We start from the raw sequence: 13,803 nt of genomic DNA, 5'->3' as shown, positions 1-13,803 counted from the left end.
TCCTTGTGTTTTGGATGTTGGTACAAATCTAAACCTGAATTATGGTTGTGAAGTCTTCTCACAAGCCTGTGCATGACAGTCATAGCTTGGGCTGCATAAAAAGGAGCATGGTCAGTAGGTCAAGGGCAGCTTTGGGGCTCCCAGCACTAGAGAGATGTGGGCCTCTTAGAGTGGGTCCAGAGGAGGGCCATGAAAATGATCAGAGTGGTCTCAATCAGATTTTCAAAACACACCCATATAAACGCATTGGAGAAACCTGGAAGAAATGATCTAGCAGGTATATTTCCATATCCTTCAATAACAGTATTCTAATAATAAAACATTGATATCTTTCTAGCTTCACCTGGTGCCCCAGATCCTCCCGAGATCATTGGTGTCACCAAAGACAGCATCACAATATCCTGGAAGGCACCTCGGAAAGCAGGCAGCTCCCGGATTTCGGGATACATCGTTCAGAAACGCAAGAAGGGTAGCATGACCTGGGTGCCAGTCAACAGCGTGCCCATAGCAGGTAGGTAGCTTACTTGAACCCTGGAACAAGTTTGAAAGGCTTGAAAAAAGGCTGAGAGCTCAACTGTGTTGGGTTGAGAAGGTAATATGTGCTATTATATCCATCAGGTGCAGGCTAGGACCTCTTTTCTGATATAGAAGAGTTTAGAATTATCATGCAAGGAAAAGCAATGTTATCCTTTCTGGAGCTTAATAGCTCTCAAAGAATATTTTCTTTGGAGAGAGTACAATGAACACACCTCAGAAGCATGCATACTCTAGGTTAGGAGAAGACAAGGGAACATCGGACAGTGTTTGTTTTGCTCCTGAGAATTCAGTCTACTGTTCTGCATGGAGTAAAAATACAGCATTGTCTCACTGTTTTCTGCTTGGGGAACTCACTCAAGCCAACATGCTTGTTTTATTTCTGCAGACAAGAAGCTGAAAATAACCGATCTCAAGAAGGGTCTGCAATATGAATTTTGTGTGGCAGCCGTCAATGCTTCTGGCATGGGGGATATCAGTGCACCATCACAAGCTGCCTTTGCTCGGGACTCCACAAGTAAGTGAACTGCCACCATCCTTCTGTCCTGCGAGTACGTAAAGCTGAGCGGAGACTGGGGATGTTATTGAGGAGGCAACGTTTCCAATGCTTTGTAAAAGTATGTGAAAACAAAGAACAAATGGGGAATGTTTCATGGCTGAGCACACGCTGTCTGCATGGGAAAGAAATGGAAGGATTTCCTGTGTGATGTTTAAGTCAGGATATGGTGGATGCCCTGTGCAGAAGTTGTGCAATGTGGAGATTGGGTCAGGATGGGTTGCAGATCATTTCAGGAAGGTTGAGACCATTTCAGGAGTGTTGCAGGCACCTCAATCCACCTTTGAAGAACAGAGACAAAATGGTAGCAGAGTAGCAGAGTGGATATCCAATGCACTGCAAGAATGTTGAGGCTCTCAAGGAAGTGACTGAAAAGAGGGTACACATGTACTAGAAAGATCTTTTAAATAAAATTTCCCTTTTCAGAACCTCCAGGTAAAGTGGGGGACCTTAAAATGACCGTCAGTGACAGCACTAGCATCACCTTGACATGGAACGCACCTGAAGCAAAAGAGGGAAGTAGTGTGAAAGGCTATGACGTGGAGATCCGGTCTTCTAACAACCTCAGCTGGTCCAAATGCAACATTTTTCCTATAGAGACAACCAGTTACAAAGTTAAAGGCCTGCAGGCCAAGGAGATGTACTTCCTACGTGTGAGAGCCTACAATGACTGTGGCCCAGGAGAACCCACAGAGCTTGAAGCTCGTATTGAAGCTGCTCCTCCTGTTGGTAAGTTTATTCCACGTCAGCTGTGCTCAGCTTCTATTATTACTCTTCAAGATCCCTTAAAACACAAAGAATTCCCGAGAATGTTGAAAAACGCTTCCCTTGTCATCACTGTCCATTGCAATTTCTTTTTGCATTCATGTCATTTTACACAAAGGATCATCCTTGTAATGGGGTGAAGTGTGTCATAGATTTTTCCATGACTGAGACATCAGATGTATGCAAACGTAGTGAACTTAGCTTAACATCCTTTCCTCTCATGTAATTAGAGTGCTAAGTTAAAACTAATAGAACTTGAAAGGTGAATGGTTAGCAAAGAACTCTGGTAGTGAATCAAGGAGCTTTTTTCCTACCGTACCACTGTCTTTATCAGCAGCCTGCAGACAAGCTGTTGGAAAGGCTAGCACGTGCATGTGAGTTTGTCAGCCAATTATTATGTCATGATATAAAATTGTTTACAACGATCACTGTCTTTTCCAGTTTCTCCCAGGTTCATAATAGACAAAACAGTGAAAAATTTCCTGGTTATAAAAGCAGGAAATCCCATTCGAGTGAATATTCCTTTTGAGGTAAGTTTTCAAATTGAAATCCCTCTTTCTTGTTTTTAATGTGTACAAGGCACTGGGTAAATCCTTTAATCTGCCTGTTCTGTGTATGCTTTCTGCATGAGGAAATCGGGAAAAAAGAATTCAGCTCTCACTCTTGACATTTGTGGTTTATGAGGTTTATAGTCATTCAGTTAGCCCAGGAAATAAAGTGCTTGGAGTGCTCTCCGTGCAGCCATCTCAGAGTTATCACCATCTGGAACTGATCTCCAGCTCCCTTAGAAAGCCTTAGGGGTGGCATTTCTAGCAACATTCTCTGACTGTTTGTCTTAACTGCACAGCAGGACATAAGCTATCACTTACAGAAATCCAGTGTGCTTTGACATAAGCTTGGAACAACACAGGTGAAGTCTGGGATATCAGGAGGAGGGTGGCAAAGGTAAAGCGTGCACACTGCTGACCTTGCTCCAGCTCAGCTGCTCTCTTGGAATATAGGGACCAAAGATGGAGAAATAGAAATATGCATTTCTAGGATGTTATTTTTCTTTCAGAAACCAGCAGGTATTTTTTAAAGTAGAAAACGTTAATTATGTTAATAGCTCTGTATCCAGGACCATTAGAGCCAATCTCTGATATTTCTATGTAATACTTATATGTGTCTTGTAGCTGTGTATTTTGAATGAGGTAATGAAACTGTAGGTGTAAAGACACCATTGGGAGGCCGAGCACGTGTGCTGTAACCAGTTATTCTTCACAGGCACCTCCAGGTTCTGCGTTGACCTGGTCAAAGGATGGGGTTCCTCTTCCAAGCCATGCTAAAATAAACACTCAAGATGATACCACCCAGCTGCTGATTAAAGAAGCTGAGTTCACTGACACTGGCATCTATACCATTGAGCTCATGAGTGGGACAGGAAGAAGAGAAACATTCAGCTTCCAAGTTCAGGTTACAGGTAACTGTCACATGCATTTCTCTGTGTGTGTGCATAACAGATTTACAGGTGAATATACAGTAGTAGGCAATGAACTGAGTTCAGCCCTCTTACCTCTATCCACAAGAAGGGAAGGAGTCCCAGAAGTTCAGTCTAATGCTCAGTTAGTAACAAATAAGCTTGTGCATCTGGAAGAGGAATCAAACTGTGTCCTTTCTAATGATCAGAATGTCTCCCAAAAGCTCAAGCATGAAATATGTGATGGACTTGAAGTTTTTAGTGTCCTGCCCTGTTCCACTTTCCCTGCATCTTCTATTCTACTTGTTTTCATCTGACAGATATCCCACAACCACCTGGACCTATTGAACTGAGAGAGAACGTGCCAAATATAGTGACAGTAATCTGGGAGCCCTCAACATCTGAGAAATGGGAAAGAAATCTCTTCTACACAGTCATGAAGCGTGAATCACAGAAAGGCGTGTGGCACGTAGTGGGTGACCTGATCTACACCAACAAATTCACTTACACCAAAGTGATCCCAGGCAGGGACTACTACTTCAGGGTTGTGGCAAAAAATCACTTGGGATCCAGTCCTCCATCCGACACTGTGCAGCCTTGGAGAATTCAAAAACCAAAGGGTAAAATGCTTTTGCAAACAGCTATCTGTGTAATGATGTCGTTGTGCTTTGCTCCTTGTTTCTAACACCCTGTCTTGAAATAGGTCCCTCCTCCTTTAAACTCTTGCCCAAAATGAAGGTGCTTAGAGAATAAGAAATGCCATTTTGGTAGGGAAGGATCATCATTTCTATGTGTTGTTGTTGGAGACCTTTGTTTCCAGCCATGTCACATAATTTGTTATACTAATTCCTAGCAAAATCTAAGGCTTAAATTTTGCAGAAACATGATGTTTCTGACCTATTTGAGAAGACACACCAATTACACTCCACAGGCTTGTGGGGTCTCAGACCATTTGTGGTGCCAGATGTAAATTGTCACAGTTTTAAACCAGTCCTTTGCTCTGTCTTTGAAGCAACATCTGAGTTTGTGTGTAATACCATATGTTGTGTATTTTTTTCTTTCACCAGCTGACATTGAAGTCAGACCACAGAGGTACAGGGGAGTTAATCAGAACCAGCCCCCGAGGTTCCTTGTCCCCCTGAAGCCTCACGTGGTGATCACTGGCAGTGAGTGCCGCATGAGCTGTGCAGTTGGAGGCCATCCACCTCCAAAAGTCACGTGGTACAAAGATGGGAGAGACCTCTCCAATAATCCTGCCTATTTTGGCACAAACGACTTTGGTGTCTGCTCCCTGGTGATCCTTGGTGTTTCCAAGTCTGATGAAGGAGATTACATGGTTGAAGCCACCAATGTGTTAGGCCGTGCTTTCAGCAGAGCCTCCCTCACTATTAAAGGTAACAGTCTTTAAATATCCCTTTCTTTCATCGTGTGGTGTTAAGATAAACGTTCTTGTGTCAAGACACCTTAAAAATAGTAGCCATACAGCTGTGTTTATTGATAGGAGCAGTGTCCTGTGATGCTAAATATGTCTGGACTGCTTTATTGAACTTGTAGTTAGCCTTAAATGGTCAAAATAAAACAAAAATGAAAAGGCAAATGTGGAAAAAAACAAACCTTGATTTCCTCATGAGTGCAGCAGTTTGGGTTTGCCACAGAGCAAACTTTCAGAAAGAAATACTCTGTTTTCATTTAATAAGGTAATATCTATGTTAGGAATCTCTGCAGTGAAGGAGATGCAGGACAGAAGACTTTGGGGCAGCAGGAAGGTGAAGCAGTGAGTGATAAGCTGGGGTTTGTTGGCCAAAGGCAATGAGAGGGGGAAGAGTGACAGTCTAAGTTAGCCAGAGTCAATGAGGGTCCTGATGTAAGTACAGAATCAGTGTTGTTGGCTGAAGAGGGACATGTGGTGAATGTATTTGTGGATACACTTAATTAGCAGCTCACCCAGTTCATTATGAAATAGCTTTTAGATTGATACAATTTTCTGCACGTAGGTCAAGATGCCTCAGGTGGGATGTTATGAATGGAGAAATGGGTCAAATAAATGTAGTCCTTTTTCAGACGTTGATCCTTTTGACCCATTAAGATTTGAGGATGTCCTTTTTATGCCTGTCAGACCATCTTCCCTGCTGAGTTACTTCTCTTTCTCTTACTTTCAGACTCCGGCCTGTAACAGAGCCTTCCCAGAACCACCTCCTCACTCTGGTGTAAATAAGGTTTTCTCTGGAAACTGGCCCTGCACAAAGGCTACGTGTCTGTTTTCAGATGTGCAATATAGTCTGAGTGCTTTCTTTTTCAGATCCAGTAGTTGCATTTTGAACAGGATGCTGCATTGTAGTCACAATGGCGAGGAAAAGCTTTAAGAGAATGGTATAATCCTGACCTTCCTCTATGACCTTGAAAACAAATGAGAAGCTTCCGAAACTCAGAAGATGAGAGTGAAAAAATAATTGGCCAAAGTGAGACTTTGCATGGAGAAGGCAGGTGTGAGACCGTCCTGCCCCACTTCTTACTGCTCAGGCTGCCACGAGAGTGTTTCTCAACACCAGATCTTTGAAGCTGGCCTCTTATCCTGTGGTTTTCTAATTTGGAGCACTCATTTTGGATTCCACCTAACTATCAGCAGTTGGCCCAGGTGTGGTAGAAGCATTAATTCCACTACCAGCAGCAGCTGTGCCATTTCCCTTTGCATCTAAGTGGGAAGCAGTGTGTCTTCTGGCTTCATCCATGTAAGAGGAACTCTCAGGCAAGGCTAACATGAGGCAGTGCTACTGGCAGTGAAAGTGGGTGGATGAGAATGAATGGAAATCTAGAACCAGTTGTATTTGTGTGAGCAGATCAGCTATAAAAGAAAAGGATGTAGCAGTCCTGAGCGCTACCACATTAAGCGTCACCTTTGAAACATAGCTGTCCCTACCTCATGGCATCCCTAGAGTATTATTGCTTCATGCTAAAAGAGGTTGCAGATGTTTCGTGTTTGACCAGAAGTACGAAGTACAACCAGAGGTCCTCTGCTATGGCTGGAGGATTCCATCACTGAATGGAGAATGAGAATGGAAAGCCAAAACATCGTGGTGACCACACAGTGCCTTGGAGCTTTGGTACCACAACAGTTTTCATGACAGCATCTCAGAGAATAGGAGAATCAAGGACTTAAAGCCACTGGATCCTCAGACAGCCAGTCAAACATTCATGTGGGGCTGAAATGTTTCTTGGTTATATTTTGTACAGTGTTGTACAGATATAGGAACAGTAGGTCATTAAATTAAACAATTGTTCATTAACATTCAAGTGTAAAATGCGTTTATTTTTGAGAAGGAGGCCCAGCCAGCTCTGAATGCTAATCCAGCTCCATTAGAACAGCATTTTCACGTGCAGTGCCTGTATATTTCTTGCAAAGCTGAGTGATAAACACCAGCAAGGTCTCACCAGCTTTGGATTTACTTATGCTGATGAGATACTGTAGGACTGTGTAGTGAATGTGTGGCATTACATTTGCTATTCCTGGCTGGCACCTGCAGCAATCACACAGTTGCTGGCATAGCAGAGAGGAGTCGTGTTGCTCACACAGTGCTGCTAAAGCCCTCTTGCATTCCTTGTGCTGCTCATTTGCTTTTGGCTTCATATGAGGATCTCATGCTGTGGTCCCTCTGGGCTGGCAAACCCCTCCTGGCACCTTGACGGGGCTGAACACATGCTGCTGTTTGGTGGCATGTAGAGAAATTACTACAACCTGTTCTGCGGCCTTTCTGCTGCTGCTCTTTGCAATAGCTGTGTGACTTTGGGAGATGATAGATGGGGAGCTGAGAAAAGTCTGACCACTCTTCCTGCAATCAGAATGTTGCCCAGGTACCTCAGAGCTTCATGTTGAGTGGGGCTGCTGGTGTGGCACTGCTCTGTGTGAGGAAGATCCTATTAGGGCAGAAAGCAAGTCCTGGTGTAGGACTGGAGCCACAGTTGCCATCTTTTGTACCCATCTCTTGGGCTGGGGGGGGCTTTAGGGGTGGGCAGGGAGCAGCAGCTGTTGGAGTGGACTCTGTCTGTGCTCATGTGATGCACAGCTGGTTCCATCCCTTCATCTCCAGGGAGAGGTGCTGTAGGACTGCAGAGCCCTCCAGGGCTGCCATGAGAGGGTTTTCTAACCCTGAGGCTGTTTGCAATTCCAACTACTTCAGAAGCATGGGATGCTTCAGAGCCCCGCTATCCACCATAAGAGCTGATATGGCATGTCTTCAAGGACTGAACACATCCTTCCTGGATGATGAGGATGGCACTGAGATGGAATTTATCTGCCTGAGGGTAGGAAGGCTCTGCAAAGGGATCTGGATGTGCTGAGCCCAATGGGATGGGCTTCAACACAACCCAGTGCTGGGTCCTGAGCTTTGACCACAACCACCCCGTGCACTGCAGGTGGCCTCAGCGGTGCCTTCCATCCCTGATACAGGCTGTGCTGCTTCTGCTTCCTCCAGCAGCTGCTTGCCATGCTGTGCCCACAGCTGGCCCTCAGCTCTGCTATGGCACATCGTGTCCTTTGTTCTCACCCACTGCATGGTGAGCCAATGAGAGCCGACTGGGGAGCATAATTTATAGGTAAGCTTGAAACAGTTTTGGCAAGGCAAAGCACGCCAAAAGATGAAGCAATTCCTGGGGAGCTGCGCTCATACTGGTTATCAAATGATGCTTGAAAGGCTCAGTCACGCAAGAGGAGAGCTGAGTTGCTCAATTGCAGCAGAGGATCAACTCTCTATGACGGACACGTGTTTGGGAGCAGGAGCTGATAGCTTGCTTTTGAAAACTCGTCTGGCAAGGCAAATCACGGCTTAAGGTCTGGGTCCCGAGGTTGGCGGAGCTGCAGGAGAGCACCTGTGCACATGCCTCAGCAGGGCTGCACCACCTCCTCCCTCCCTGCCTTAAAGACAACCAAACATGAGCAAGCTTTGCACTGCTGACCCTGAGATCCCATGGGGTGCCTGCAGCTGCTGCAGCATCCTCAAAGGTGAGCAATCCATGGGTGTGCAGCACGGACCACATCCCCTGGGAGCTTGCATTGCCTCTTCCATGTTGGGGCTGGACCTGGAGCATCCCTGCCTGTGCTCATCTCATGAAGCACCGCAGTCCTGGCTCTGTGGTGTTATAGGGCAGGATTGGAGCTCACTGAGCTTCAGCTGCCCACAGAGGGGGGTTACACCCAGGAGGTGAGTCCTCCAGTAAAGCTGTCCAGAAAAACTGCATTCAAACCCATTTCTGCACAGAAGGATCTGATTTTGTTTCATTTTATCCAGCTGACTGACACTGGAGGTGAGAAATTCTTCAGGGCAGCTGCTAGTTAACAACACCTGGAACATGCTTTTCTAACATCAAACGTTCATATAAAGCATCAGGCTGCTTTTGGTACAAGAGAAAGATGAGGCACTTTGATCTACAGAAGGAAGGTAAGGGGTTTAGTGTGGAGGTTTGTTTTCAGCTGTTCCTATGCAGCAGAGCCATGCTTGGAGCTTGGCTGTACAGTGATCATCTCGGGCCATTCCATCCCTCTGTGACTTTTCCTTCTCCAAGGCCCTCTTATTTCCATGGGTAAGAACAAGTGACACCATATAGAAGCCAAAGCAGGGGCAGCTCTGCCTGAAAAAGCCTTTATGATGAGGGAGGTGCAGCTCTGAGATCAGAACATCCCCATCCTCAAAGAGAGCCAAACTTCAGCTGGGCAGCCTGGCTGCTGTCGGGGTGACCCTACTTTGAACACAGCAATGGGCCTAGGACCTTCAGACATCCCTTCCAACCTAAAACCTTCCATGATGTTCCCCCATGGACAGCAGTGATGTACACACCCATGAGGCAGCTCACTGCATCCAACCAAACCTTGACAAAGGAGATTGCCCTGGACAGGCACATATGGATTTGGGCAGCATAGGAGGTGGATGGAATGGTCCCAAAGCCCACAGTTTTTCACACCTGTTGTGCATTGGATGCTCCAGCACAGACATCTTAGTTCACTGTTCCCACACTATCACAGTGTTGTGCTGCACTCCAGGGCTGTGGCTGCCACATCTCCCACCTCCTTTTCTCCCATCTTTTGTACTGACAGGTGCTCAATTCACAGCAGTTTTTATTGAACAGGTTTCGGGATTCATTTAGACGTGGGGTTGAGCTTCTGGGTCATCCACCTCATCCTTCAGGGTTATTGCCACGCAGATCCCACCCCACCTCACTCCATGGATGTAAATAATGCCCCGTGGTGTCTGAGCTCTCTCTGCATCCCTTCCCCAGGCCGTGTCCCCTGTGCCCCATCCTGTGCCCATCCATGGGCATGTGGCCAAGCACAACCCCTGGGTTCTTCTCACCACCCTCCTCTGCTCCCTGTCGCACCCCCAGGCCCACCCCCCACTTCAAAGAGTCGGGCGACTCCGGGCTGTGTTGCTAAATCATTACATAAGCCATCCTGCAAGGTTTCCTCCCCCACCAGAAATGCAAAGGATTTCACAACCGCGTGGAATCGAGCGCATCCTCGCGCCATCGACGCGTTCGCTCCCTGCCTAAATTTGGCCCTGTCATTGTCTGTTCCTTCCCCAGTGGGAACAAGCTCTCCCTTCCCTGCAGCATTTCTGAGCTGCTTGAAGGAAATCCTTTGTGGCACAAGCTTCCCAGGGAAGCTGTGGGTGCCAGGCTGTGTGGGCAGTCTGAGCTGCTGGGGATATGGAGCAGGGATTGGCACTGAGAGACATCAAGGTCCCAACTATTCGATGCTTCCATGAATTCCTGGCAGCGTCACCTCCAGACATGGTGCCCCAGCCCTCCCACCAGCCATCCCTGAGGGCAGCAGGTGCATCTGGCAGGACCTGAGCTCACTATATTTACAGGGCACCATCTAGAGATGCACCCCACAGAGCATCTGGAACACCATTCTGGGTTGTCTCAGGGGTTGGCTCCATGGCAGTCTGGGCTCTTCCCAGTTCCATACCCCACACTCACCCAAACACCGTCCCATGCTTTTAGTTTGGGCTGCAGGTGACCGGAACAAGGATGAGCTTTGCTTGAATGGCACCAGATGTTATGCCACGGTGTGAAGCATTTCCCTCACTGTGCCTCTCCTTCACCCTGAGCTGCACATTGCCTGGCAGTGATGGGCAGTGCCTCAACCAGTTTGGCTCCTCAGGTGAGATTGAGACTCAGGGAGATGAAAGCTGAGTGGACGCAGCGACCTGACAACCTGATCCTTAAGGGGAGCTCACAGCTTCTTCCGTCTCCATCATCATCACCATCATCATCATCATCATCCCCTCCCAGACACCTCCTTGGTACCTGCCCTGCCCCAACAGCTTGATGCCCACTGACCAATTCATGTTCAGGATTGAGCTTGTTGCTCATCAGAGGTTGAGAGCTGGGATGGGATGGTTGGGTAGGGAACAGCCAGGTTAGGGAGGGGCAGAAGGAACAAGGAACATCCTCAGTCTCGATAGTGATGAGTGAGAGCACCTGCAACTCCTGCACAGAGCATCAGGAATGGTCTCCAGCTCACAGACATCCTGCTCTGTGTGTCCCCTTGTGTGAACTGTGTACGCCACATGCCATGAACAGGGGCAGCAAAAGCAGCAACCCAGGAGCCTGAGCCCATAGTAAGGGCTGGGAGTGAAGCCCAGGATGCAGGATAAGAGAGGTCTGGGAGAAGTGGTGGGAGCTCCAGCAGATCTCAGCTGGGTAATGTCTGGAGAAACACAGCTGAACTGGAGCTGCTTTGGGCTGAGGGTCGGCTCCTCTGTGTTACTCCATCAATCTATTACAACACACCTGAACCAAGCATTGATTTTTGTTCCCAGCTGCTTTATCTCCATTACATAAAGCTTCCAGGTTGGTGCGGGGATCCCTGCCTTGCTCTGTGAGCTGCCCTTCCTTTTGATGAAGGGCTTTTCTTTATCACGTAAGCTCCCATCCATGCTGAGTGGTCTCCCAGCTCTGCTAAGGGCACTGTCACCATCTCATCCACCACCACAGCACAGCGCCAGGTGTGCAAGGAGAACCTGCTGATCCCCCAGGAAAGGGGAACCTTCCATTTGTGGCCGAGCAAAACTGAGGCTCCTGTGCATGAGGAAAGCAGGAGAGAAACCTCGCCAGGCTCGGGGAATTCTCAGCTGAGTCACGGCTCAGAAAATGGCCATTTTCATGGGAGGTGCACCACATCCCGGCTCTGCTCCGTCCGTCCCACCCGCTGAGCAACACCGGGCAGCATCGAGCCCAGGAGCTGCGATAGCGCAGCAGGGGCCGCCCATCAACCGCGGCGGGGATGGCTGCGTTCCCCCGTTGGATTTTGCAGCCATCCGTATCCACTTTCAGCTCAGGAACTCCTGACAAGTTTGAACAGAAAGCCCCGCACCGCTCTGGGAGCAGCATTGGGCCAAGCGAGCCCTTTGATTGCGATCAGGCAGCTGGCAGGAATCCCAGGCACTCGCACAAAAATGCTTTGAAGCGGCCAGATGCACAAAGGTGTGTCCCTGTGAGCGTGTGGGGCGAGGAGCGGTGATTCACAGCATCGCCATGCGGTGCTCGGGGTGCGCACAACGCAGCAGGGCCGCGTCCCCCTCCGCTTTCCATCAGTTTTGGGGCTGAGCTCTCCAGTATTGTGCCCATCGTTCCCCATAGCCCGCTCAGGTTTGGTTCCTTCTCAGCCTCCCCGTGTTGCCGCAGTACCTGCGAGCTCCAGACAGGGAGGCAGACAGGGAATGTGCTCCGGGCTCTTGCAGATGTAAGCTCTGCTGTGCTGGGTTTGCTGGGATGACACCGTGCCCTGCTAAGTAAGCATCCCCGGCTCGTGATTCAGAGCAGAAGCAGCACAGAGGTGCAGCAAACTCCTTTATTTAAGTCCCTTTTGCTCTTTCAGAGTCGGGTTTGGGATCTCTTGCAGGATCCTGGGAGATTCCCTCCCTTGGGCTAAACAATGCAAACTCACCCTGAAGAAACCATTGTTTCTTGAAAGCCTTTCTAAGCTCCCTATGCCTGTCCCCAGCCCTACAGCCCAGCTCAGCAGTTTGGGCAGGTTATGAAACAGGGCAGATGCCGGAGCAGCATTTCTGTGATCCACCAGCAAATGATGGGATGCGGTGCCTGCTTTGCTCTCCCGTGCAGGGATGGGCCGAGGGGGAAATGACATGATGGGTTTGCAAGAGCTGGGCACTTTGTTGTGCAGAAGCCACCTGACGCTGACAGCCTGTCATTGATTTGCGAAAGCATCGCTTGGCATCGATAATGAGCTTTCAGTTAACAAAAGGAGGGTGCAGGAAAGCAACAACACTCAGCTATTGCTCTGCCATTCCCTATCCGGAGTGGACACACAGAGTTTTCCCTACTGGGTGAAAGCAGCAGAAAGTCTTTCATGTGTCACTTGGGCATTGGCCATGTGGTCTTGGGCATGGTCTAAAGCCATGGCTATGTGACAGGATGTGTCCCTTAGCTGAGGAGTTGGGACCCCAGGGTCTTAGAACTAGCAGTGATTCAGCTCTGGGTGCTCTTGAGTCTCAATGAGGGATGCAGCATCTGTGAGCTGCCAGCACCAGGCCTGTAGGTGCTGCTCCCTCAAGTGATGATTGTTGGGGTTTCCTCTAGTGGGAACTCTCTCCATGGCAGTGCATAGGAATCTGTTCCTCCTGTCCCGTGCTGAGGGGTCCCAAGAAGCCTCAGCCCCAAGTGTCCTCCCCTTGGCCTCCCTCCTCTCTCATTGCCAATGGCTTGGCAGGAGAGCTGTCAGCACTGCCATGACCTGAAATCCCACCAACACTGAGGGGTCTGACTCCCTGCAAAGGACTCTGCAGCAATGAGAAACCTCTCAGAGCCAAAACTCAATGCGTGACTCCTCATCTTGCTGCATCCTTTTATATTCTTGCAAAAAGTCCTCACTTCCTCCATGCTGTCCCAAGACACTTGCATAGATGACCACAGTGCTTTGCATGGGGGCTATCCTGACTCATCCATGGGGGAAAGCCAGGCTATAAGGCAGTCACAGCCAACGGCGTGACCCCTGCTGGGAAGGGGTCTCATCAGCTGGCTGTGGGGGTCCATAGGATGGACCCATTAGATGCTGTGCAGATCCTGGGCTCTGGAGGCTGGGTTTGCAGCTGTGCAGGTAGAGGATGAAGAGGTGGACAAATAGACCAAGTTGGGAGCATCACCCAGATCCTCTATTGGAACAGGGCATGGCATGCAGGACTGCTCCCCTAACTCCCAGCACTGGGACATCATTTCAACCCACTTACACCAAGAGGAATAATGCCACAAGCAAGCAGTGTGGGAGACCCTCCAGCCCACCACCCCACACAGCAGCACCCACCCCTCTCCCACCCCTCACCCCCTTTTCCCTTCAGGACTCCCCCCATCCTGGGGGGCAGAGCTGGGGGTGAGGGCAGCAGAGCTGTGTGCCCTGCAGGGCAGCGAGTGGCGGCGGCAGGGAGTGCGTGGGTGTGTGCAGGCAGGGCTGTATATCCAGTCTGGCAGAGGGTGTGCCTGC

General features: G+C 48.9%; 1 protein-coding gene across 7 annotated transcripts in view; it reads left to right on the top strand.

Moving 5' to 3' along the window:
- Nucleotides 1-6,597, top strand: part of IGFN1 (immunoglobulin like and fibronectin type III domain containing 1) — a 41,103-nt gene extending 34,506 nt beyond the window's left edge. For 5 of the 7 annotated variants that reach the window (XM_085527108.1, XM_085527109.1, XM_085527112.1 and 2 more), the window contains 8 exons: nucleotides 338-511; nucleotides 923-1,051; nucleotides 1,517-1,819; nucleotides 2,297-2,385; nucleotides 3,119-3,314; nucleotides 3,632-3,931; nucleotides 4,379-4,705; nucleotides 5,611-6,597. In XM_085527108.1, the coding sequence (XP_085383234.1) occupies nucleotides 338-511; nucleotides 923-1,051; nucleotides 1,517-1,819; nucleotides 2,297-2,385; nucleotides 3,119-3,314; nucleotides 3,632-3,931; nucleotides 4,379-4,705; nucleotides 5,611-5,630 (1,538 nt within the window). In that variant the 3' untranslated portion in view covers nucleotides 5,631-6,597. Of the gene's footprint in view, nucleotides 1-337; nucleotides 512-922; nucleotides 1,052-1,516; nucleotides 1,820-2,296; nucleotides 2,386-3,118; nucleotides 3,315-3,631; nucleotides 3,932-4,378; nucleotides 4,735-5,470 lie in introns of those variants that run through there. The other 2 variants (XM_085527110.1, XM_085527111.1) reach the window with 2 other exon arrangements.
- The last annotated feature ends 7,206 nt before the right edge of the window (nucleotides 6,598-13,803 follow it).

The sequence above is a fragment of the Coturnix japonica genome, chromosome 38, assembly GCF_054131305.1.
Source record: "Coturnix japonica strain WE chromosome 38, WE-NBRP24, whole genome shotgun sequence".
NCBI lineage: Eukaryota > Metazoa > Chordata > Aves > Galliformes > Phasianidae > Coturnix > Coturnix japonica.
This window is presented reverse-complemented; position numbering and strand designations above follow the sequence as displayed.